This window comes from Chionomys nivalis, chromosome 17 (genome assembly GCF_950005125.1).
Source record: "Chionomys nivalis chromosome 17, mChiNiv1.1, whole genome shotgun sequence".
Taxonomy (NCBI): Eukaryota; Metazoa; Chordata; class Mammalia; order Rodentia; family Cricetidae; genus Chionomys; species Chionomys nivalis.
In genome coordinates, this window is record NC_080102.1 from 56,814,385 (window position 1) to 56,841,781 (window position 27,397).

Below are 27,397 nucleotides of genomic sequence, written 5' to 3' on the forward strand. Positions count from 1 at the left end.
ATTGTGTCAAGCTGACATAAAAGTAGCCAGCACATCAATTAAACATATCACTTTTTAAAAAATATTTATTATGTATACAATATTCTGTCAGCGTGTATGACTGCAGGTCAGAAGAGGGCACCAGACCTCATTATAGATGGTTGTGAGCCACCATGTGGTTGCTGGGAATTGAACTCAGGACCTTTGGAAGAGCCAGCAATGCTCTTAACTGCTGAGCCATCTTTCCAGCCCCTCACTTTTTTCTTAAGACATAAAGCTCAAAGATGTAGCCATTTTGGCTAATTCTTCTTAGCATGCAGAGAAAGAAAATTTTGATGTCCAAATTTTTCTTGAATTAGAAATAATTATTTTAGAAAACTTACTTTATGTGTATATATATACACCCATACAGGTGATAGTGAAGCCCAAAGTAGGCATCAGATCCTCAGAACTGGAGTTATGGGCAGTTTTGAGCTGCCCTATATGGCTGGGTGCTAGAAACCAAACCCCTGCAAAAGCAGTCTGTGCTCTTAACTGCTAAACCATCTCTCCAGCCCCTGGGGAGAAAATCTTATGGTGTATGTCTGTAAGCCCAGCACCGAGGAGGTTCAGGCAGCAGGTTGTCGGGTCTGAGGCCAGTCTCACAGACCCTGTCTCCAAACAAATAACCCCAAATTTAACCAGGGCATTGATGACAGTCACTAAAGAGATGAAGACAGTAGAGAAGAGTTGAAACACTTTAATTACAGAAGAGTAAACAATAGTATAAAACCGTTCAGCACACCTAGTGGCTGCTGCTCTCCATACCTCAGCTCATCCTCTCCACCCCCTCCCTGCGTACCAGTGAGTAAAAAGCAGGGCATGAGTAGTTGTCCCTGTCACTATCGGATGGTAGGAAGGAGATGTAGCTAGAGGCCACAGTGGTCCTGGGTATCAGGTGAAGCACCGCTTCCTGCTCCAGAAGAACTGTTCCCCAGGTCTGGAGCTGGATCTGGTGGCACCATTTATTTAGATGGACCAGGAACTTATAGCCTCAAGAGCCATGGGACAAGGACGCAGATGGTCTGGAGACAAACAGCATAATTCAAGACACAGCCAACACTGGTTTGAGGTGGGTTCAGAAGTGACTAGGCCATGCCTAGTGGTCCAGAATTGTGCCCCAAACCTGTCGATGAAACTCATCCACATGCACAATGCACAAACACACAAACACATACAAACACAGAGCAAATAACATTACTGAAAGGACCAGGGGCATTAAATACAAAACAGCAGAGTTTCTTTAAAACATGAAACTGTTTCTTTGATCCTCCTCAGTGCCTTGCAGTCCATCTAGTCGCAGGCCTGCAGATGTGGGGAGGCCCCAAAGAGCGGGTTGCCAACAGCCTTACAAGTCCCATGCTCTTCAGCCCAGTGGCTGCCTCCCATGTGGCCATTCACACAGTTGGCACCGTTGCTGGAGCTGCGGCCAGAGAGGTTGTTTGTGTGGCTGGTGTCATCTTCTTCCTCTGAGCTGCTCTCTACGTCACTGCGATCATCCTTAGACACCTGCACCGGGCAGGACCAAAGGCAGTAATTATGCTACTCTTCATAGACTCACAGGACCAATCTCAGAAAGGTCACTTTTGCACAGTTTCTGATCTAGCCTACATTCAGGTGACAGCTGATTCAAAATATCTAAATCATTGGGTGCCACTGTGAATATATTTTCCCTCTTCCACCACAAAGAACTGAAAGGCCAATACAAACAGCTGCTGTCATGGTTTTATCTCTGATGACCGTGGGCACTGCATTTATCCACCCTGGTTATCCCGAGTTCCGCTTTACTCCCCATACTGACCCATGACACGTTTTCAGTAGTTCTGCTATTACTGGGCATCCCTAGGCCCTGTAAAGTCAAGAATGGTGGAGAGACAGTGCTCTCGGAGAGCTTTCCCAATGCTGACTTTGCCTTTTACATGTGCTCTTTGTTTTGTTATTTTCAAATGAAAGGTTTAGATTATGGATGCATTTTCCAATTAGTCGCCCTACACAATACTGGGCCATAAAATAAAAGGAGAGGAAACCGGTGAAACCTGTGAGGACGATGACCTTTAATACACAAGCAGCCATGTAGCTGTTTACGAAGCTCTGTGGTGAGGGACACAGTTCTAGCTGTTGTTACAAAGGAAGGACATTTGTTTAGACGAGTTCTGTGACTGCAGTAACTGCAGCTGCTGATTCTGAACTCTGATCAGGAGCTGTATCGCCTGATGTCTAGGAGATTTCCACCAGAGGGCAGAACATTTCCAGACCTGAGGTGGAAAGGCTCAAAAGCAAAACACTTAGTCCTTGACTTTGGTAACGTCAGCTCCAGTCAACAACAGTCACATAGGTTAAGCTGGGCAAGTGAGCACATTCCGAGACAGATGGGACCAGGAAGGACAGCGGGAAGGAGACCAAGACAGATGGGATCAGGAAGGACAGCGGGAAGGAGGACCCATTCAGACAGGTACTTCTCTCAACACCAGAAGCACAGATGCACTTACATGCAAAGGATGAAACTGTGCAGATCCCAGCAGGCATAGAAAAGAGGGAGGAGCTGAAAGGAGAGCAGAAGGCACAGAGTCTGGGTCTAATCCTCCCTGGGTAGGTCACCTAGTCAGGAAAGAAAGGCGGAGGAGAAGAGAGATGTCCAGGAGCTACAACAAGATGCACAGGCGCACCACACAAGTCCTGAAACCAATCACAGCCATCAGGAACAATGACGAGAGATAATAAATACCGAGGTTACATCATCTGTGCAGTCTGGAACTAACATCTCTAGCAGAGCCTGACCCACTTGGAATTCTGCATAACTGACAGCATTCTGACTTGAAAGTCTGTCTCCTTTAAAACTTGCAGATGTCAATTATGTCCTGTCATTAAATGGTGCCTCCTGGGGTTGGAGTTAGCTAGGTGTACTGTCCTAAAAGGCAGGGCTATCTTTCTTTGTGTTCTGTGCACTAAAAACCAAACAGTGAGCAAGGCAGATGTTTAGTTCCTAATATAAACCAATCTTGTGTATTGCAGCATGGTCACCTTAGAACAGCTAGTGAGCTACCTCACAGTTCCTAGACATCCCAAGCATCTGGCTTTCCAGTTTCTATCTGCAGTTCTCCATCGATAGACATTCTTTTTTTGTTTATTTTTGAGACAGGGTGTCAAGTATTCCAGTTTGGCCTCAAACTCACTATGTAGCAAAGGAAGATCGGAACTTCTGATTTTCCTGCATCACCTCCCTAGCACTGGGATTGCTGGCATGCATATGGCACCAGGCCTGGTTTATGTGACTGAAACCAAAGCCAGGTCTTCACACAGTGACTAAGCTGCATCCCTAGCCTGACTGTGGGCTGCTCCTATAACTGCGGGTCGCTAGGTCTGCTGCATAATACCCATGCTCCTACATGGTCTTACCTTTCCCCGGATCAAGGCTTTAAAAGCAATTCGTGCAATTAAGTAGGACCAGATGACATGCAGAACCTGTAGGATCAGGAGAAGGCCATTGAAGAGCCACCAGGAGGGGTAGGGCCCAATCATTTCCCAACTCTCAAAGAGGGTTGTGTTCAGAATCCTAGGAGGAAGAGACAACAGTCAGACTCTAGAGGCCAGTTAGACAGAAGGAAGCTGAGTCCTCTGGACAGTCTTCTGGGCTTCTCCTATTGTTAGTGCAATAACAGGAATATTCTTTCATAGGGAATAAAAGTAAACACAGGAACCTAATGTGTTTTTACCTTCTGAGATAACAGGAAGAAATGGAATCTTAGAAAGTGATGGGGTAACTTACTATTAATCACTTCAAATATGCAACTTCGCAACACTGGGACAGCAACAGGCCTATAATCAAACCCTAGGAATGGTTTAGATTCTTAGGGACAGAGAGCAGTAAGTGGTTGATTTGCTGAGACTAAGCCAATTTCCAGCACAGTCACTAGGTTTGTAGTTTAGGTAATGAGTATAGAAGAGAAATGCGTGCGCATGACTGTGCTGGTCAGGAGGAGGAAGGGCATACAGCACGATCAAAGCAATAAAAGCTGGAATCCCTGTAGCCAATGCAAAAGAGGGCAAAGGAGTGACAGTGACTTAAGCACAGACTGAAGACTGCCAGCAGAAATAGCAAGAGAAGCCAGGATAATAACGCATACACCCTGACTCACTAGAAACACTGCGTAAGGCAGCCAAGGTCCTGTAAGAGTCCACAAAGGGTCACTCTAGGTCAAGGAAAAGGCAGAGCACTAGGGTTCTTAGTGCTTGACTGGCAAGAAGAGAACAGAAAAACTAAGCTAGCAAAAAGTTATCATTAGATACCTGCCACAGTTCACCACCTTGAGCACTTACCACAATGGATAGATTCCTAGACGTGTAACCATAAAGACTGCACTAAAGATCACAAAGAGGCTGTCACAGAGCCGCTGATATTTGGCATAATTGGCCAGCTTTGCAGCCTGGATAAAAGAAAAAAATTGAGTTGGGGAAAAAGTCAGTTCTCACAGGTCAAGAAAGGGAGAGAGGAAAGATGAAGCAGCAAGTTGGGCTCTTACTTCCAGCAAGAAGTCTGAGGAATCATGGAGACACATGACCAGAGTTCCCACTCGAACCATGTTGTTGATGTAAGAGAAGGTGATAAGCCCAATGGTGGCCAAGTGATGCACAAACATGATCAGGAAGTCCTAGGAAAAAATGACAGCAAAGGAGAGGCTGGACGAATGCCTGCCACCCAAAGCTCCCTTAGTTCAGCGGTTAAAATCACTTTGGTTTCCAGCACCCATGTGAGGTAGCTCTCAAGTGCTTGGTAACTGTAGCGCCAAGGGATCCGACACCCTCTTCCAGCCTCTGTGGGCACCTGAACTCACACATGACACATAACCAAATTAACCCTAAAAGTCCCAGAGAACTGCTTATTAGCTAAATAGTTCATCTAATTGCAAAGACTTCCAACTTTTGGGTTTAAGTTATTTTTCCTTGGGTTCACACGTCAAATTAAAACTGAAAAAATCTTAGTCTTATAAATATAAGTAGTTATGTTATTTGCATATCACATATTATACATTATATAAATTATATATATTTTATATCATATAAATAATTATTAGATGTGTGGTTTAAGTATGAAGTGTCCTCCCCGACAGGCTCATATTCTAGGTGACTTTTGCACAGCTACTGAGCTACCTTGGGAGGCTGCAGAGCCTTAGGAATGGTGGGCCCGGTTAGCAGCAGGGTAGGGCTGACTTCTGAAGGCTACAGCAGGTCAGTGTCTCCCAGGGCACTTTCCCTGCTCCCGTAGTTGTCCCGCCACTCCTCCTGTGGCCATGAACTGAGCTACTGCCCACACCTTCCCTGGTAAGATGGAGGAAACTCTCAAACTGTGAGCCAAAACCAACATTTCATCTTTAGAGAGCTCCTGTTAGGGGCTATAGTCACAGTGAAACAAAAGTACCTGGAATAATTAATAAAAACTCCTCTGCCAGTGAAACAGAGTGGGAGAAGGGAGTAAATATAAAGACTCTGTCCTTGTCGGGTTCTGCAGTATATAAGTCATATACACTCTTCTGAATTTTTGTTTTCTAAAATCAAGCCTTTTTCTGAATTGGACCTTGGTACCCCAAGTTCTGTCTAATTACCCAAGCTTTGATACAGAGGAACAGGAGAGCAAAGAAAGAAAGAACATGCTTATTGATCCACGGCCTTGCTGTTCTCCTCTCTGCCCTGACCACCTTAAACAATGTCCATCATTAGTTAGGTCTCACCTCTGGAAACACCACGGAAAGCTAGTGACAGTTCTGTCACAGCCACTCTCATGAGGCAGAGTGCGTGGTGATGATGGCAGTGACCGACAGACAGCAGCTGAGGGGCTGACAACTTACCTTCCTTTTGACGTCTATAAACTGAGAGAACATGAGAGACCAGTAGAAAGCCAGTTCCATGATGTAATAGTAATAAAGCTCTCTTGAGAGCGGCTGGAAGAGAAAAGAGCAGCTACAACAGCAGCTAGGCAGGTGCACCCCATCTCTTTTCCTCTTCACTGTTTCCCAAGATCTGCAATGGCTGAGACTGGATCTGTATGAGAGGTCGACCTTTTCCTTTGCGCCCCTGTAAACTCATCTTGCTTCTCACTTCTAGGGATGAGGTAAGGTTAACATAGACACCACAATCTCATCAGTATCTGAAATTCTGGACAGAACTGCCTTAGTCCTGGTCTTTTATGTCCCTGAGACTTTTAAGGTACAGACATAGATGTCCTTATGAGGATTCTAACAGCTCCTGGTTTAAAAAGGAATCTGAGTCAGGAAGGAACTTAGCAACACCTGGGAACTGCTATTCTTTCCAGGACAGGAGAAGACATGCAGACACATAACCTGGACAAAAGCTCACTAAGGCATTTCTGCTCTAGACCCCAGATATAGACACCTGGAATATATGACCCACGGTATCAGGGAACCACACCTTGGCTACCTAACCTGGACTGACAATGTACTCTCACCATCTTACCTTACACACACACGAGGTCTTGAAACAACTTAGATTTTACCTGATATGGATAATTCTGCCAGCACTGTCGGGTGTCCCAGAACCAAGGCGTCTAAGAAAAAAACAGAATACAGGTTGGCCTCTAGTCCCCTCATCCCCCACTTATACAAGATCTTGTACCTCTAAGTTAGAGGTACAAGAATGAGAAGAGCTAGGTGTGGTGGTCCAGTGATCCCAGCACTTGGGAAGCTGGTACACCAATATCAAGTCTGAGACCAGTCTGAACCAAAAAGCAGATTAGCAGTCAGCCAGGGTTACCTAGCAAGGCATTGTCTCAAAAACAACAACAAAAACCACCAAAGCAAACCATCACAACAACAAATGAGGCAGAAAAAAATATCTCTGGTTTTTATTATTATTATTATTGGTTTTTCAACACAGGGTTTTTCTGTGTAGCTTTGGAACCTGTCCCAGAACTAGTTCTTATAGACCAGGCTGACCTCGAACTCACAGAGATCCGCCTGCCTTTGCCAGGCTCCTCTCTGTTTTTGAGACTCAGGTTGGCCTTGAACTCACAGAAACCCTCCTGCCTTGGCCTCCCAAGTTTTAGATTTTGGGCTGGAGATTAGTCTGGGCTACACAATGAGTTCTGGACCAGCTTAAACTACATAGTGAGGCCTTGTGTCAACAAACCAAAAACTGGCTGGGTCTGGGGGTATATACAATGGCACTGGGGATCCCAAGTCAGACCTTCATGGTCATGGGGAGCACCTGAACAACTCAGTTATCTTCCTTCCTAGTACAAAATTTAAAAAAGACCCAATATTTATTTATTTAAATGATGGGTACATTTGTGAGTTTGTGCATGTGGATGGATACCCAGAAGCCAGAAAAGGACGCCAGATCCTCTGGAGCTGGGGTTACAGGTGATTGTGCGTCACCCAATGTGGGTGGCTAGGAATGGAATTCAGATCTACAAGAACATCATGCATCTTAACCTATGTGCCACCTCTCAATCTGAATCCCTGAATTTTTATGTGTGTATTTGTCTGTGTACAGAGTGCAGTTGCCTGAAGAGGCCAGAGGTGTCAGGTTCCCTGGAGGTGGAGTTACAGGTGGTCCTCTGCAAGAGCAGTATGTGTTCTCTTTCATTGTATTATTTTATGTGTATGGGTGTATCGCCTGCACTTCTGTCTACCACATGCATGCCGTGTCCACAGAGGCTCAAAGAGGGTTACAGACAGATGGTTGTGAGCTAACATGTGGTTGCTGGGAATTGAACCCAGATCCTCTGGAAGAGTAGCTAGTGCTCTTAACCACTGAGCCACCTCTTTATCCCTAGTACTGGCCATCTCTCCAGTGGTTGCGACCCTATTTTCTTGTTTGCTTTTTTGTGACAAAGTTTTAGTATGTAGACCAGACTGGCCACAGACCCAGTAATCTCCCTGCTTATGCCTTCTTAGAGCTATGATTAAAGACACAGGCTACCATGCTTGGCCTAGCTTCTTTTAAAAATTTTATTTATTATTAATGAGTGTGAGATGTATGTGGGTGTATGTGTGTGTGCATGCATGCATGTGTACCATGGCACTTATGTAGACATCAGAGGCCACCTTTATGCAATGTGTTCTTTCCTTCTATCTTTATTCCCTCCCATCCCCCACCTGTCCTGAAACTCGCTTTGTAGATCAATCAGGCTGCCTCAAACTGAAGATACCTGCCTGCCTCTGCCTCCAGAGTGCTGGGATTAAAGGTGTGTGCCACCAGGCCCAGAAAATGTTGTTTGTTTGTTTATTTATTTTTACTGATGCTTAATTTTTAAATTGTTCACGAAACTATCTTTATACCTTTCAGTAGTATCCAAAGTCTATAGTGACACTCTGCATATTAGTAATTCATATTCCCTCCCAGGTAGTTTATCTTTTTTTTTTATTTTTGAGATGGGGTCTTATTATGTAGCCCAGAATGGCCTTAAACTCCCAAACCTCATGTATTAGTTGACTGAACACTGAATCATGGGCAGACACCACCACACCTGGTATGGAGTTACTAAGTTTAACAGACCCTTTTGGAGAACTGACATTTGGCTTTATCAATTTTATCCATTATTTATCTAATGACTATTTCATTAATTTCTGTCCCCTTAAACCACAGTCCTAGCCTAGGTTTCATATCCAGGACCTCACTAAGTGAGCTACATTTCCAGTTTTTACTGTTGATTGTTTTTTTTTTTTTTAATTTGCTTTAGATTTACTCTGTTCTTCTTTTTCTTTTTTTAATTTATTTTAAGATTTATTTATTATATATACAGTGTTCTGCCTGCATGTATACCTGCAGACCAGAGGGCATCAGATCTCATTACAGATGGTTGTGAGCCACCATGTGGTTGCTGGGAATTGAACTCAGAACCTCTAGAAGAGCAGCCAGTGCTCTTAACCTCTGAGCCATTTCTCCAGCCCCTGTTCTTCTTTTTCTACATCTTTTTTTTTTTTTTCAAGATTTACATTCTGCCTCAATGTATCCCTGCAGGCCAGAAGAGGACACTAGATCTTATTATAGATGGTTGTGAGCTACCATGTGGTTGCTGGGAATTGAACTCTTGAAGAGCAGTCAGTACTCTTAACCTTTGAGCCGTCTTTCCTGCCCCACTTTTTCTACATCTTATACCTTTAACATTTATTCATGAGTATGTATCTGCCACACGTGTCAGCACCCAGAGTCTAGAAATGGGTGTTGATTCCCCTACGCTGGATTCACAGCAGCTGTGAGCCAAATGACACAGGTGCTGGGGGCTGAACTCAGTCCTCTGGAAAAGTCCTTCTTAACCACTGACCATCGCTCCAGTTCCTCTGTCTGTTCTTTCTTTCCTTCTGTCTTTCTTTCTTTTTTTTTTTTTTTTTTCTTTTTTGGTTTTTCGAGACAGGGTTTCTCTGTGGTTTTGGAGCCTGTCCCGGAACTAGCTCTTGTAGACCAGGCTGGTCTCGAACTCACAGAGATCCGCCTGCCTCTGTCTCCCAAGTGCTGGGATTAAAGGCGTGCGCCACCACCGCCCGGCCTGTCTTTCTTTTAAATATATTTTTCCCTTTTCTTTGTTCTTCATTTTAAAATTTTACATTTACACATGCCTTTAATCCCAGCAGAGGCAGGTGGATCTCTGTGAGTGAGGCCAGCTTGGTCTACAAGAGCTAGTTCCAGGATAGGCTCCAAAGCTACAGAGAAACCCTGTCTCTAAAAAACAAAAAATGAACACAAAATATTAAAATATATAAGCCAGGAAGTGGTGGCACACATCTTTAACCCTTTAACCCCAGCACCCGGGAGGCAGAGTAGGGTGGATCTCTGTGAGTTTGAGGTCAGCTTGGTCTACAGAGAGAGTTCCAGGACAGCAAAGGCTACACAGAGAACCCTGTCAAAAAAAAAAAAAAAAAAAAAAAAAAAAAAAAATTCCAGGCACGATAGTATCTTGCCTATAAATCCAGTATTTGAGAGACTGAGGCAGGAGGATTGTCATGAGTTCAAGGCAAGCTTGGAGTTCATAATGAGAGCTGTTGCTGCTTCTTCTTTTTTGTTTGTTTTTCAAGACAAGGTTTCTATACCACTCTTGATGGACAGCTTGTCTTAAAACAGAAACAACATTTTGGGAGCTAGGGCCAGAGCTCAGTTGGTAAAGTGCTTCCTATCCAAGCCTGAGAACCTGTTAGAATCCTCAGCTACCACATAAAACACCAGAACTGTGCAACACCAGCAGTGCGCAAGGGCAGGCGAGGGCAGGGAAAGTCAGGTGAGCCATGGGCTTAGTGAGAGAGAGAGCCTGTCTCAAAAATTAAGGTGAGGCGGGCGTGATAGTACAAGCTTTTAATCCTAGAACTTTGGAGGGAGAAGCAGTTCCAGGTCAGCCTAATCTAACTTGCAAGTTCCAGAGCCAGCCAGGGCTACATAGGAGAGTGAATTTCAAAACAAAACAAATAAATAATTATCAATTCCATTTCCTCTTGGAAGAACAAGAATTTAAGGAAGGGCTCTGCGAATCACTAAGTACGGCTCTGACTTAATTACTAACATTATTTAGAGGAAATAGTAGGCCTTGAGGTGCGTGACGTCAAACCCAAAGTAGATAGGCTGCCAACCCAAGGTAGACGATAGCCTGTTAGTATATATCCTGCATATAATCTGCATATAAACTGGATATACACTGAGGCTATGCATCACAACAGAAAAACTTAAGAAACATAAGCAACTGAAAGTATTTAATGTTTACTTCTAGAAACCAAGGCATCTAGACATATTTAGAGCACAATAAGAGGACAAAAAAATTTAGACTCACCAACCAGAGAAATCTAATTCCATAGCAGAATATACATAAATAAAAAGTGAGTCTCCACCTGGGTGAGCAAAGAGTACAGGTTAGATAAATGAATCTAAACAAGGAAATCACGATAACAACACTGGGACAAAACTGATCTCTAAAAATTCAGACTCAGCTTGGAGCGCCTGTTAAAATAGATTCCCACAGAAATACACTGGCTTGATTCTCCTTTCCTATTAGATTCCTTCATGAGACCTGATTTTTTTAAAAAATATTTATTTATTTATTATGTATACAATATTCTGTCTGTATGTATGCCTGCAGGCCAGAAGAGGGCACCAGACCCCATTACAGATGGTTGTGAGCCACCATGTGGTTGCTGGGAATTGAACTCAGGACCTTTGGAAGAGCAGGAAATGCTTTTAACCTCTGAGCCATCTCTCCAGCTCCATGAGACCTGATTTTTAAATTGCATGACAGTGACTAACATCTATTTCTAGAGAATTAAAAACTCTGTGATTCTGCTGGGCGTGGTGCCACACACCTTAAACCCCAACATCCCAGCACTTGAGAGGCAGAGGCAGATGGATCTCTGTGAGGCCAGCTTGGTCTACAGATCGAGTTCCAGGACAGCAAGGGCTACACAGAGAAAGCCTGTCTTGAAAAACAAAACAACAACCTGTACTTGTATAGGTAGGTATGTACCCTCCTGCTCCTCTGATAGAAACAGTACCAGCTCACTCTATACTTACATTTTTGTGGGAATTTTTCCTTTTCTGGGAAATACTGTACTTGAAATCAGAGTTCTTTTGGTTTTTCAATGCAGAGATCCTCCTGCTCTGCCTTGCAAGTGCTGGGATTAAAGGTGTGTGCCACCACCATCGCTGTGTATAAGTGCATTTATTATAACTAACTCCTCTCCAAATCCTTTTTTTTGTTTGTTTGTTTTTTTTTGAGACAAGGTTTCTCTGTAGCTTTAGTGCCTGTTCTGGAACTAGCTCTTGTAGACCAGCCTAGCCTCGAACTCACAAAGATCTGCCTCCCGAGTGCTGGGTTAAAGGCGTGCACCACCACTGCGCGCTCCCAATCTATTTTTTTAAAGATTTATTGTTTATTTATTTATTTGCTTTTGTTTTTCAAGAAATAAGGCTTTCTTTGTAGCCTGGCTGTCCTAGAACTCAAACTCACTCTGTAGATCAGGCTGGCCTTAAACTCAAGAGATCCATCCACCTGCCTCTGTCTCCTGAGTGCTGGGATTAAAGGTGTATACCACCACACCCAGCTTATTTCAGTTTTTAAAGTGTGTGTGTGTGTGTGTGTGCGCGCGCGCGCATGCACATGTGCACATGAGGGTTTGTACATCTGAGAACAGGTACCCAGAGGCCAGAGGATTCAGATGTCCTGGGTCTGGAGTTACAGAGGGTTGAGCTCCCTCATGTGGGTGCTGGAGAACAAGTTTGGGTTCTCTGGAGGAATATCATGGATATCATGTGCTATTGAGCCATCTCTCCAGCCCATTTTTTTTCTTTGAAGATAAGTAGACAGGGTCTCACTTTTTTTTTTTTTTTTTTTTTTGGTTTTTCGAGACAGGGTTTCTCTGTGGTTTTGGAGCCTATCCTGGAACTAGCTCTTGTAGACCAGGCTGGTCTCGAACTCACAGAGATCCGCCTGCCTCTGCCTCCCAAGTGCCGGTATTAAAGGCGTGTGCCACCACCGCCCGGCTAGGGTCTCACTTTTTATCCACCGCTTGCCCTTAAACTTGGGCATAGACCAGGCTGACCCTGAACTAGAGATCCACCCACGTGTCTTCTGAGTGCTGGGGATTCAAAGTGTGTGTGTCAACACACTTATCTCAATTTATTTGAAAAGAAGGAACAAAAAGGAATTGTCTTGTCTTAGTGGAAAGTGTGACCAGGGGAACAAATGTGACCAGTTTCCCAGTTCTCTTTTTTCCTACTTCTATGAGGGTTCTGCTGTTTACTTACTTAGCAGAGCTGGTTGAGAAGCACAGGACATAAATTCTATTTCCATTTCCCCTTGGCTTTTTAAAATCTTATCTTTGGCATTAGAGTCTGTTTTATTATCCTAATAATGAACTAATTTCCGCCCCCCCCAAAAGTCCAGCCGTACCCCCACCCTTCTCATTATCTACCCCCTTGCACACATACATGCTTTCACAGAATTTAGTCAGCGTTGGAGGCTTGTCCTGATTCCTCCGATGGCGAAACCAGCACTGGATTTTTCGGACATCCCAGTCCAGTTGCTTTGATAGGCCCTCCAGCCTCTTCTCATCAGGATACTGTAGACATGTGACCAGAGTTAGAGCACTCCTTTCTGCACAAAACTCCCAATTTACTAGTTGAGTGGCAAAGAGGTGTCAACCACAGTGACTCAAGTGGTATTTATCTTTTCCAGATTTCATCCCCAAATCTTTTTTGTTTTGTTTTTCAAGACAGGGTTTCTCTATGTAGTTTTGAAGCCTGTCTTGGAACTCGGCTCTGTAGACCAGGCTGGCCTCGAACTCAGAGATCTGTCAGCTTTTGCCTCCCAAGTGCTGGGATTAAAGGCGTATACCATCACCACCCGGCCCCAAATCATTTTTAAATAAACTCACTTTATTCTAATTAACTTACAAATAAAAACATCACACAGCTAGTTTAAGGAAGTTGAAGATTTGTCCAGTGTCAAACTCGGTACATCTTGATAAGCTTCTATACAGTTGCAATGGCAATTCTATTTTTCTCCCCCCTTCCCCAACAGGGTTTCTCTTTGTAGCTTTGGAGTCTGTCCTGAAACTCGCTCTGTAGATCAAGCTGGCCCTGAATTCACGGCACTTGGGAGGCAGAAGCAGGCGGATCTCTGTGAGTTCGAGGCCAGCCTGGTCTACAAGAGCTAGCTCCAGGACAGGCTCCAAAAGCTACAGAGAAACCCTGTCTCGAAAAACAAAAACAAAACAAACAAACAAAACAAAAACTGAGGCTGGAGAGATGGCTCAGTGGTTAAGAGCACTTATTGCTCTTGCAGAGGACCCAAGTTCAATTCCCAACACCCACATGGTAGTTCACAACCACCTGTAACTCAGGTTCTAGAAGATTCAAAATATGTGTGTATGGGTCTGTCTTCATACACACACATACACACATACATATATAAAACATATATATGTTAAAACACAAACAAAAATCACAAAGGCCACTAGAACTACCCTCATCTTGAATAGAAGCTGGTGCAAAAATAAGAAAAGGGAAAATAAGACAGGATTTGAGTTTAGAGTGGAAGAATTCAGGTAGAGGTAGATGCTAAGGAGTAAATTAAGAGGTGTGTGAAACCACCGGGCAGTGGTGGCACACGCCTTTAATCCCAGCACTCGGGAGGCAGAGGCAGGTGGATCTCTGTGAGTTCAAGACCAGCCTGGTCTACAAGAGCTAGTTCCAGGACAGGAACCAAAAACTACGGAGAAACCCTGTCTCGAAAATCCAAAAAGAAAGAAAGGAAGGAAGGAAGGAAGGAAGGAAGGAAGGAAGGAAGGAAGGAAGGAAGGAAGGAAGAAAGAAAGAAAGAAAGAAAGAAAGAAAGAAAGAAAGAAAGAAAGAAAGAAAGAAGAGGTGTGTGAAGTACAGGAGTTCCGGCTGGAGAGGCTAAGGCTCTCCACCGAGCAGATCACCCAAACCTGAAGAACCATCTCCTTTTCTCGCATGCTGTATTCCCATCTACAGAGCAACCTTCATGCGACTTCTGACTCTTGTTCTCTGCTTACTTACCTTAGTAATAGATATGAACACCTTCTCAAGGGTGTCATTGGATTCAACACGATAGAGAACACTATCTTCAATGCCAACATGGAGTGCACAGGGTTTGGCAATAAACCTGTAACAGAAAAAAATTGAAGGTTCAACTCTAACTATGATTTGCTATGTTATGATCAGGGAAGGACTAATGTGAGAAAAAAATGGAAGCACAAGACTAGGAACTAGAAATTTGTTATTTGGTTTCATAATCTGTCATTGACACACTTGAAAAGGCTCATTTTAAAATGGTAGACTGGACCCTGCATGGCGGGGCACACGTTTAATCTCAGCACAGGCAAAATCAGGTGCCAACCACAGCTACAAAGAGAAACACTGTCTCCAAAAATAACAAAAAAGCAAAAAACCCAAACAACAAAAAACAAAAAATAGCTGAATAGTGGTGGTGCAGGCCTTTAACCCCAGCGTTCTGGAAGAAAGAGGCAGGCAGATCCCTGTGAGTTCCAGAACAGTCGGGGCTATACAGAGAAATCCTATCTTGAAAAATTACAAGAAACAAAACAAAGAGTTTAGATCGCCAAGTGTGGTAGTGCACTAAGTGGCTCACACCTTTAATTCCAGCACTGGGGAGGCAATCAGATCTCCAATTCCAGGCCAGCAATAGTTACAAAGTAAGATCCTGTCCCCTAGACACAAATAATAGTAACAATAATAATAATTATTATTATTATTATAATGACAATGTATGTAAAATATTCTGTAGCAAGTGAAGTGTTAATAATTTTTCTCACATCAGGAAAAAAAAGCCAGGTGTGGTGGCACATACATGTGGTCCCATACTTGGGAGGCTGAGGCAGGAAGATTGAACACTTGAGGCCAGCTCACAATACAGAGAAAAACCCCCACTTCAATTTAGTTCTTGAGGAGTCAGGATAGTTTTCTTGATCTTTTATAGCTAGTCCCCTTAACCACTGGGCCGTCTCTCCAGCTCCCAGGTCATTTTGTTCTGTAGCTGGGGACTGAATAGTCCTCAAATGTTTTCAAGTGACATCCTGGGCAAGATGTTTTCTTTTCAGACTTATTGAAGTGTGTGAATGCTTTAACTGCACGTATGTATGTGTACCATGGTGTGCCTGGTGCCTTCAGAGGTTAGAAGACAAGATCTAGTCTGATTCCCTGATACTGGAGTTATGGATAGTTGTGAGCCACCATGTGGGTGCTGGAAACCAAACCTAGGTTCCTCTTAAGTTCTGAGCTATCTCTCTAGTACCCCACTTTAGTTGTCAAAGAAGACAGAAAGGAGACTGTATTGTTCCTCCTTTTTCTATTTGGTGTGTGTGTGATCATGTGCATAGGTGTGCACACTTGCAGAAATCAAAAGACAACCTCAGGTGTCGGTCTTCGCCTTCCACTTGCTAGAGACAGTCCCCTTGGTTGTCTGCTACTATGGATGCACACAGCGGGCCTGTGAGCTACTGCACCCCACTGCAGGAACACTGGGATTGCAGAAGTGCTTGCACTGTCCAGCTTTAAGACAACGAACACCTCAAGACACGTCCTTTACCCACCAATCTATCTCCTTGGCTCAGAATCAAGTCCCCAGTTCAGCATTTATTACCTTTGAGGATTGAGAATAAGAAACTATTACTGGGGCTGGAGAGAACAGTTAAGAGAACTGGCTGCTCTTCCAGATGACCCAGGTTCCATTCCCAGCACCCACATGGCAGCTCACTACTGTCTGTAACTATAGCTCCAGGGGATTTGATGCCCTCATACAGACATATGTATAGGCAAAATACCAGTGCACATAAAATAAAATCACTAAAAAAAAAATTACTATTTTCTTCTGTAAAGGAACCCCAGCAAACACTTATTCAGAGCACAGACTTAGCCACAGCTGTAATCTGCTTTCGCTACCTAGGTGGTAAGTCACTCCCATTTCCATGGCTAGTGCTATACTACTATTTGCTAATATTTTAAACACCAACTTATGTTCAAAGTCCTTGTTAACACAAATAATAGACAACATTTTTATTTACTAAGGTTCTCCATGGCCTCTGCATCAGCTCCTGCCTCTGGACTCCTGCCCTGACTTTCCTCAGTGATGGTCTGTGAAGTGGAAATGGAACCTGGAGTAAATCCTTTCCTCCCCAAGTTGCTATTGGGTATAGTGTTTTATCATAGCAATAGTGACCCTAACAATGACATTCAGTGACCATCAGGTGACTGACTGGTCTAGACTGTCTTGCTCTACTTGATCTCAGTTTGCATTTGGGGTTAAGCAGCATTCAAAAGGATACTCAAGGCATTTTGTTGTTGAATCCATGCCATATCAGAGACTGAATTGTATGAAGATCCCAAAGCAGAGAACATCTATCAATGGTTACTTTATTATTTACTTTTTTTCTTTTTCCTGAAACAAGGTTGCTTTGTGTAACAGTCCTAGCTGTCCTGGAACTTGCTTTGTAGACCAGGCTGGCCTCGAACTTGCAGAGATCTGCTTGCTTCTGCCTCCAAAGCGCTGGGATTAAAGGCATGTGCCGCCACCACCAGGCTACTTATTTTGAAATATTTGTTAGTTGGACAGTGGTGGTGTACCCCTTTAATCCAGCACTCCAGAGGCAGAGGCAGGAGGATCTCTGTGAGTTTGATAACAGCCTGGTCTACAGATCAAGTTCCAGGACAGTCAGGGCTATACTGAAAAAACTTGTCTCAAAAAAACAAACAAACAAAAAAAAGCAGAAGTCAGATGTGTCAGATGCCCCTGGAACTGGAGTTACAAGAGTTTGTGAGTTGCCCCACACAGACACTGGGTACCCAACTGGTTCCTCTAGAAGAGCAGTTAATACTCTAAGTGCTCAGCCACCTCTCCATCCCAACATAGCCTTGTGGTTGCTGTTTTTGTGGAAGAAGTCTCCCTGGCTGGCCTGAAATTATGTAGAGCAGGCTGGCCTCAAAACCTCAGAGATCCACCTGCCTCTGCCTCCCAAGTGTTGGTATTAAAGTCATTTATCCCCACCCCACAATCAGCTCAAAGGGCTTTTTAATTTTTTTTAAACATTTACTTGGTGTGCATGTTTTTTTTTCCCTCTCTCTCTCTCCTTCTGCATGTTTGTGTATGTGTTGTGAGGGTAAATACCTGTGCTAGGTTACACATATGAAGGTCAGAAGACAACTTGTGGGAATAGGGTTTTTTTCTATGTTGTAGGTTCTGGGGATTGACTTGGGTTGTCAAGCTTGGCAGCAAGTGCCCTTTCCCTGTGAGTCACCTCTAGAGATTTTAAAGATGAAATGATGAGATGCACGCCTTGTTTCGTACCCGATAGTAAACATCCATTAGAAATAGTCTTTAGTAAATTGGATATAGTTCAGTTGGTGAAATAATGTGCTTAAGTAGCAAATCCTGGGCTTGATCCTCAGAACTCCCTGTAATCCCAGTACATGGGACAGAGAGACAGGAGAATCAGGGGTTCAGTGTTCATCCTCAGTTACCTAGTAGGTTTGAGGACAGTGTGGGCTTACATGAGACTCTGCTGTAAGTGCCTGCAGTCTCATGAAGAACCTGTGTTCCAGACACAGCTGTTGTCATTTTCACTAGAAACAGATCATCTGTCTCGGTGTCCACTAATACACTCAGCAGTGCCAAGCAAGAAGACTGTACCTTATTCACAGGAAAAGCTAAGATTTTCATCACTATTGTTATCTGACCTTGGAATGGACTCAATATCCTAGAGCTAGCAGAGATCATTTCTTGCCTTCATTAGTTCAGAGTTCAATGAAAAATTGTGAGGCCAGCCTGATTTACATAACAAGTTCCAGGCCAACCAGGACTACAAAGTGAAACCTTATCTTTAAGGGGGTGGGGGTGAGAGGAAGAGAAGGAAGGAAGAAAGAAAAAGTAAATTTGTGAGTGGGGAGATAATTTAATCATTAAGTGTGTGCCTTGCAAATGTGAAGATCCTCTGACCTACATTAAAGGTGAAAAAAGCCAGGCATCGTGGTGGTGCATACTTGTAATCCCAGCATTGGGGAGGTGGAGACAGTCAGATCTCTAGGGCTTTCTGGCCAGCTAGCCTAGCCTACTGGCCAATTTCCAAGTCAGTGAAACCCTCTGCCAAAAAACAGGAAGAATGGAACCCCAGGAACAATACCTGAGATTGTCCTCTGGTGCACTCATGCATGTGTGTGTGTGTGCAGTCATTTCCAAATGCTTACTTTATTGTCTATTTGGATGAGGTAACATAATTAACATAGTGATCCCAAGTTCCCCTGGCCACATAGACCATCCTGAGAGCCAAGATACATGTCTCAGTGGATTAGCCTATTTGTATGACTTGCCACAGAACATTGATCTAGACTGAATGCCTGTGAACAGTTCACATCCACCATTGATGGTGGCGCAAATCACAAGCTCAAGGGAACTGTTAATATTGAAGAGCAAAGCAGCAGGTGGTTTTGTACTGATTAACAAGGGAACAGAGAAAAGGCAGAATGAAATTACTTCACAGCGCAGGTAAGTCACCTTCAGGCTGACCCACTAAACTTACATCTTGAAGTAGTGGGTGAGAATAGTTTTCAGGAGCCGAGCGGTGGTAGCGCACGCCTTTAATCCCAGCACTCGGGAGGCAGAGGCAGGCGGATCTCTGTGAGTTCGAGGCCAGCCTGGTCGTCTACAAAGCTAGTTCCAGGACAGGAACCAAAAGCTACGGAGAAACCCTGTCTCGAAAATCCAAAAAAGAAAAAAAAGAATAGCTTTCAGGCCAGGCATGATGGCTCATAGCTGTAACCCTAGCACTCAGGAGACCAAGAGAACTGCTGTTAATTCTAGGCCAGCGAGAGCTGCACATCAAGATCCTCACTCAACTGCTTCACCCCCACTTAGTAATTTTCAGGCTGAGGAGATAGATAGCTCAGCAGGTAGAGCACTAGCTGTCCCCAGAACCTATATAAGAACCGGATCCAGTGTCCCTGCATGCCAAGCATACAATTAGGAGACAGGAGGTGGAGCCAGAGAACCACAGAAAGCTGGTGGGCCAGCCAACCAGGCTTACATCAGGGTGAGCCAAAGAAACCCTGTCTCAAACAAGGTGAAAGGCGGAACTGCGTCCCGAGGCCATCCCTGACAGCCACACACATAGGCTTTCATAGACTGCCTACTTCTCTAGACCAATCAGCAGAGAAGTCTCCAGCAAGTACCTCAAAACTTGGAGCAAATCAATCCAAACCAGCCAGACCCTGTCTCAGCAACAGCAAAAAAAATCATTAAGTATCTCAAATAAGATTTTATTTATAAGCCGGGCGGTGGTGGCGCATGCCTTTAATCCCAGCACTTGGGAGGCAGAGGCAGGCGGATCTCTGTGAGTTCGAGACCAGCCTGATCTACAAGAGCTAGTTCCAGGACAGGCTCCAAAACCACAGAGAAACCCTGTCTCGAAAAACCAAAAAAAAAAAAAAAAAAAAAGATTTTATTTATATGAATAAGATCTATTAATGTATACTGCTACAAAAATTAAAATTTTAAAAATTAATAGTTATTAATTTATAATAATAATGAGCTTATTACATGGTAATTTAACATCTTGTGAAAAATAACTTTTTCTAACTAAAAAGGAAGAAGAATATATGACTTGATAGTTTGATATATCTCCCTGCTTCCTGGCGGTTCTGGCCACATGTCAGTACTACGTTCAGTCTGTCACGATACGGATATGCCAAGTAGCTGTGTCGTTTCGATGCATACTTATGAGAGAAAAGAATTCCTACAAAATCATGGAAGTATCATGAAGACAATCTGTCTTTACAGACCTTCTGAAAGAATGCAGATTCTGGGTCAGTAAGATGGCTCATCAGATAAAGGCACTTATTGTCTCTAACTCCAAAAATCCACACACTAATGAAATAATAAAGTCACCTTTTAAAGGTTTTTGTTTTGTTTTTTGACACAGGGTCTTTTTATGCAGCCCTGGCTAGCCTTAAACTTAAATCCACCTGCTTCTATCTACCTACTGAGTACTGTGACTAAAGGCATGCACCACCACAGCTGAAAACAAATTATATGTACACGTAAGTATACTGTGTGTGCTCATGGAGACCAAAAGACTATGTCAGATCCTCTGGAGCTGGAGTAGCAGGTGTCTGCAAGCCACTCAATATGGGTGCTAGGAAACAAACCTCGTCCTTTGTTAGAGCAAATGGCAAGTGCTCTTAACCGCTGTGTTATTTCTATGGCCTCTCAAATTTCGTGTGTGTGTGTGTATGTCTGACTCTACATTGCTTTGACTGGCCTTGAACTCTCTATGTAGACCAGGCCTTGAGCTCACAGAGACCTGCCTGCCTTTGCCTCCAGATTTCTGAGGCTAGAGGTTTACACCACCATGGGGCTGGAGAGATGGCTCACTGGTTAACTGCACTTGCTGCTACTGTAGAGGACTCGGGTTCAGTTCCTAGCACCCCCGTAGTGGCCCTTGTAACTCCAGTTCCAGAAGTTTCAATGCCCTCTTCTAGTCTCCACATGAGGGGCACACTCATACAGGCAAGCCAAACACTCAGATACACAAATAAACTAAATCTTCATGAAAAAAAAAAGTGTGCCTCATCCCCAGCTAGGTACAGGGATTTGAGTCTTGGGTCATCTGGCAGAACAGCCAGTGTTCTTAATTGCTGAGTCACCTCTGCAGCCCCCCCACTCCCCCAGCCCCGCCACACACACCTTGTCTTTTAATGATTATACAATCTAGTACATTTGCTTCAAGTTGAAACATACACACCCACATGAGTAGATTATGGAAAAAGGCAACAATTAAGTTCTTTCTCAGGAAAGTCTTGGGGGCTGGAGAGATAGTGCCGTGTTTAAAAGCACCGACTGCTCTTCCAGAGGGTGGCGGGGGTGGGGGTGTTCAATTCCCAGCACCCACATGGCAGCTCACAACTGTAACTCCAGTTCCAGGGGACCCGAAACCCTCACACAGACTGACATGCAGATAAAACACCAATGCACAGAAAATAAATGTCTTTGAAAACAAAAACAAAAACCAAAACTCCTTCCATCCTTCATATTCCAAGAAACAACTTTCAGTGAGTCTCCAAGCCTGTATTTTAGAACTAAATCCTACTTTCTCCAGACTCATCTAGTCCACCAACAGCCTATGTAACAGAAGACAGCCTCCTCCACTGGATCCTCTAGCCTCCATCTCCTAAATGCAGGGATTATTGGTACACACCACCAAGCTTGGCTAACGACATAACTACACTTTAACTAATGGCTTTTTGGTTGTTCCCCTGAACACTAAAATCATAGTTTAGTGGGGAGTTTTGGATGCTCGGCAAACACTCTAAAGCCAGATTACTTACCATTTTATCCTTGGAACACATATCATCTCTGTTAACCTGTCAATAAATAGTTGTTGAAGAATGAATAATTTGGGGGAAGACTTGATAGCACAAGCTTGTGTAATCTTAGTTACTTGAAGACTGAGGCAGGATGGTCACAAGTTCAAGGCCTACCTAAGCTGCAGAGTGAGATCAAAGCCAACCTGGGCAACTTAATAAAACCTGTCTCAAAATAAGGAATAAAAACAACGAGGACATGGTCATAGCTCAGCAGTACAAAGACCCTAGGGTCAGCATCTAATACTGACCAGACAAGTCAAACTAAGTGCAGTGGCGTAATCTATCCAGTGAAATGGAGGCCAATTTGGATTACAACAGCAAATTTTAAACCAGTTTTGTGGTGGGTATTCACCCCACCCATAACCTTAGGCTGTCTAGCCTGATAGAGGTGGTACTTCTTGTCCACATTACCTCTTATAAGGTGGTCCTCTATCTCTTGGGTGGTGAAGACTGGTTCCCAGCTTTCCAAGGTCTCTATAACTGGATTTGCGATATCCCGTATTTGTGAGTATATTTCCCCTCTTTCATATCTTAATAAATCCTTGATACTCCTTAAACAGGCACACATGGATTTCTCCAAACACAGCTTGGTCAATACAATGAGACCATGTCTCAGTAAATGAGTAAATGAATACATAAATTCCTTTTTAAAAAAATCCCTGCTAGGTGAAGTGCCACCTCAAAAGACAAAGACTTGCTGCGTCAGTTTTGTGCTTTATCAAGTGTAGAAGGTCACCGCCTTCTGAGGAATCAGAAATTCAAGTTAACCAAAATTTTATTTTATGTGTATGTGTGTTCTGCCTGCACGTATGTGCACCATGGGCATGCCTGGCACCTGAGGAAGTGAGGAATGTGTTGGATGCCCTGGAAATGAAGTTAGGGATGTTTTTTAACTCACCACGTGCGTGTTGGGAACTGAACCCAGGACCTCTGCAAGAATAGCAAGTATCTAAACTGATGAGCATTTCTCTAGCCCTAAGTAAGCCAGTTTTAATCTATGATCAGGAAGAATTAAACAACCACAACAATTTGATTTAATTGAAGACACTCTGTGCCTATGATGGAAACTTCTAAGACAGCTGCTACCCAGAAGTTAAAATCTACAAGGAATATCTTTCTTAATCCCCCACCCTCACCTCTGGTATTTGCTAATTTTGGACACAAATTTGTGATCTTGCTTCAATCCTGTGAGTGCTGGGTTATAGGCCTGGATCACCAGTCAACTAGAAACCCTGAATTGATAAGCCACAACACAGAATGTGATTACTCCCACTGCCCTCCTGGGCTGTGCAGCTCCCAGTGTATACACGACTACTTGACAAACTTGTTTGCTTGTTTACAGATCATTAACTACTGAGCAGATTTAGACAGTAAAAATACAGAGCAATGGTTAACCAGATGTTACTATCAATCAAATATCAGTAAAAATAGAATATCTGATTACTTAAATCACTCAGGGACTAATATTAGAAATTCTCCTAGCCCTTGAGGACCTCTACTCACTCTGCCCACTGTTAAGATTTTATCTTGTCGGGGGCTGGAGAGATGGCTCAGAGGTTAAGAGCACTGGCTGCTCTTCCAGAGGTCCTGAGTTCAATTCCCAGCAACCACATGGTGGCTCACAACCATCTGTACTGAGATCTAGCACCCTCCTCTGGCGTGCAGGCATACATCGAGGCAGAATGTTGTATACATAATAAATAAATAAATAAAAATTAAAAAAAAAAAGATTTTATCTTGTCACTGGGCGGTGGTGATGTGCCTTTGATCCCAGCACTAGGATGGCAGAAGCAGGCAGATCTTTTGAATTCAAGGCCAGCCTGATCTACAGAGTGAGTTCCAGGACACTCAAGGCTGTTACTTGGAGAAACCCTGTCTCAAAAGACAAACAAGTTTCCTTATGATTTTTTTGGCAGTGGTGGGGGAGACCCCTCTTTTGATGCTCCTACTTCCATCCTGAATGATGGGATTACAAATGTATGCCATCATGCCTAGTTTTTATTTTGTTGTTTTTTTTTCAAAATGCAGTTTCTCTGTGTAGCCCTGGTTGTCCTGGTAAACTCTGTAGATGAAGCTGGTCTCGCTACTGCCTCCCAAGTGCTGGGATTAGAAGTGTGTATCACTGTACCCAGTCTGTGAGAATCTACTCTTAAAATATTCTCTGAGCTAGGGAGATGGATAAACAGTAAGAAACACTGCTGTTCTTTAAGACCCATTTTTGGCTCTCAGAATCCACCCAGTAGCTCACAACCTATTAACTCTGGTTTCAATGCATTTCAATGGATCTATCTGATGCATTCTCTGTGGACCTAGTGCCCTTGGAGGCCTCCACAGACACCATGTCCACAGAGTGCAAAGACTATAAGCAGGCAAGACACTCATGCACATAAAATAATTTTTACCCAGCACTTGGGAGGCAGAGGTAGGCGGATCTCTGTGAGTTCGAGACCAGCCTGGTCTACAAGAGCTAGTTCCAGGACAGACTCCAAAACCACAGAGAAACCCTGTCTCGAAAAACCAAAATAAATAAATAAATAAATAAATAAATAATAATTTTTAAAATAATGTCCTCAGAACTAGATGGTGGTGATACACACTTTTAATCCCAGCACCCTGGAGGCAAAGGCAGGCAGATCTTTGAGTTGGAGGCCAGCCTGGTCTACAGAGTGAGTTCTAGAACAGCCAAGGCTACAAAGAGAAACTGTGGCTTGAAAAACAAAAGTAAACAAAACAACAACAAAGTTATCCTCGAGTTTACCAGTGGTGATGCACACCTTTAAACCCAGCACTTGGGAGGCAGAGAGAGGTAGATCTCTGAGTTTGAGGCCGGCCTGGTCTACAGAGTGGGTTCCCCAGGACAGCAAGGGCTACACAGAGAAACCCTGTCTCAAAAAAACAAAACAAAGCCGGGCGATGGTGGCGCACGCCTTTAATCCCAGCACTCGGGAGGCAGAGGCAGGCGGATCTCTGGGAGTTCGAGACCAGCCTGGTCTACAGAGTTAGTTCCAGGACAGGCTCCAAAACCACAGAGAAACCCTGTCTCGAAAAAACAAAAAAAGAAAAAAAAAAAAAGTTGTCCTCTAAACTGGATATAGTGGTGAAAGCTTTTAATCAAACCACCATCAAAACAGACAACAAGCCCAAGCAAAATTAATTTTTACATTATTGATTTTATATGACAGATCCAAAATATTAAGCTTGGTATGGTAGTGTACACTTGTGATCCTAGCACTCTGGAAGTAGAAGCAGGAGGATAAAGAGCTCAAGGCCAGCCAGCTTCAGCTACCTAAGGAGTTGGAGGCCAGCCTAAGCTACAGGAGACTCTGCATCAAATAAAACAAAATAAAACAGAAGTTGTACAAGGTACTGGCTTGTCAACATGTAAATGAGCAGAAAGTGTAGGCTAGGAATTTAGCTCATCGGTTACAGTGCTCACCAAGGAAGCCCTTGGCTCTATAAACCAGATAGGCTTAGTCATCTGAAGCCAGCCTGGAATACACAAGACCCTGCCTCAATAAACATAAAAACTGAGGTGTCATTTTTAAAGCCAATGTATACTTTTTATTAACTTTATATCTCAACTCTGAGTCCTCATATTTGAAATCCTAAGAGCCTTGTGCAGTGGTTGCTATACTGGACAACATTATTCTAATTATTCTATCAAGGAAGCTGGTTTCTTTATTTGTTTTTGGAAAATTATGAATAACTCCTTTTGCAACAATATCTCAATTTCCCTAATGCTAAAATTGGCATAGATTCAAGTACAAATGGTCAAAACTTGGTATAATCTTTATAACTAAGATTTTATTTGTCTAAATATATCTCTGGAGAGGAATTTAAAATAGGCAGATCTCTTCGAACTCTATAAGGAAGGTATGTTATTTCTGCTCTTTCATTAACCTCTTTACCTATTTAGAAGACTTTAATACTTTGAATCAAGAGGTGGTACTAGCAAAAACTAACATGTTTCTTTTCAGTGACAGATACGCTGTCTCCAGGATACTCAGGAACCTGATCTCAGTCATGACAATTCTGTGTTGTCTGCAAAACACCAACACCACCCAGCACTTGGGAGGCAGAGGCAGGCGGATCTCTGTGATTTCGAGACCAGCGTGGTCTACAAGAGCTAGTTCCAGGACAGGCTCCAAAACCACAGAGAAACCCTGTCTCGAAAAACCAAAAAAAAAAAAAACAAAAAACCAAAAAAAAAAAACACCAACACCAACTGTGCAGAAAAAGTTTTCCCCTGAGTGAGGAGGGACTCAGGCTTCTGACCATCTAGAGCTGGCTGAGAAGTGAGTTTTAGATAAGACAGGACCATGTGACCATTTTCCCAACCAACTCAGCTGATCTGCAAATGTCATTTAATTCTGTGATTTGCAATTCAACAATGCTCAACAGAATAAGCCTGGGTCACAGAGGAATGGGCTGTGTTCTTATAACCTAATCAGCATCTACGGCTATTCTCCTCAAAGGCTCTGACCTCTGGAAGGCGTGTTAATACTGGCTAAAGTGATGTGTTCCAGGACAGCCAGAGTTATATTGTGAAACCCTGTCTGGGGTAGGGGAAAGAGAAAGACAGACTAAGAAATGTGCCCAGCCAGGTGTGGTGGTGCCTGCTTTTAACCCCAGCACTCAGAAAGCAACGATAGGAGAGCTCTGGAGTTTGAGGCCAGCCTCTTCATTCGACATATCAAGTTCCAAGCAAGCCAGGGCTATATAGCAAGGCCATGTCTCAAAGACATAACAGGCCTGCAAGTGAAATTATCCAGTTCCCAGTGACAGAAAACGCTATCAGAAAAATCCTTCAGGCACCCTAGGAAGTTGCCTTTGAGAGAAGACTGAACTAAGCTAAGCAGCAGGGAAAGTGCGCACCCTTGTCCTGCATGATTCACAAAATAATTGTCTTCCGGCAGCGTGAACTCCTGTCGCAATAACATCCCAAATAAATTAGCCTACGCAGATCTGGTGATATCGGTATCTAGCCACTGGCTCCTGATGATCCAAGGGACAAGTACTCAGGAGGTGGGTATCAAGTTTCAAACAACTTTATATTAAAATTTAGCTTAAAAATCCAGGAGTTGCTCATGTCTGTAATCCCAACAATCAGGAGGAAGAGGGAGGATGGCATGGGCAAGACAGATCCTGTCAGTCTCAGAAACAAAACAGACAAAAATCAGATACAACAGATCGACTTAGACCATTCTCTCAGGTTTCAATGAACAATACAATATTAGAGAAAAGAATAAACCTGGAAGAGTTAGCACCTCTGTGAGAGAGCATGGAGGCAGGGCAGTGGGTGTCATGAGGATGCTCGTGAGAGAGAGAAGATAGAGCCTGTACAAAGTGCTAGGTGTGCATCTATAACATGGTGAAATGTCACACAGAATCCTCTCACCCTCTGACTCAATCAAAGTCTGTTTCACACCAGACACCTCTGTAACCCTGAAAGCTCCTCTGAGCATCTGTGTAGATGAGCAGGCCCTTTCCA

The 27,397-nt window shown here is 43.5% G+C and overlaps 1 protein-coding gene across 1 annotated transcript in view; it reads right to left on the minus strand.

Moving 5' to 3' along the window:
• Positions 1 to 319: 319 nt before the first annotated feature.
• Positions 320 to 27,397, minus strand: part of Cers5 (ceramide synthase 5) — a 31,227-nt gene continuing 4,149 nt past the window's right edge. The window contains 11 exon segments of the mRNA XM_057792463.1: positions 320 to 1,527; positions 2,508 to 2,603; positions 2,605 to 2,616; positions 3,415 to 3,571; positions 4,336 to 4,442; positions 4,539 to 4,667; positions 5,862 to 5,954; positions 6,527 to 6,577; positions 10,790 to 10,847; positions 12,940 to 13,070; positions 14,533 to 14,638. Coding sequence (XP_057648446.1) covers positions 1,312 to 1,527; positions 2,508 to 2,603; positions 2,605 to 2,616; positions 3,415 to 3,571; positions 4,336 to 4,442; positions 4,539 to 4,667; positions 5,862 to 5,954; positions 6,527 to 6,577; positions 10,790 to 10,847; positions 12,940 to 13,070; positions 14,533 to 14,638 — 1,156 coding nt within the window. The 3' untranslated portion in view covers positions 320 to 1,311.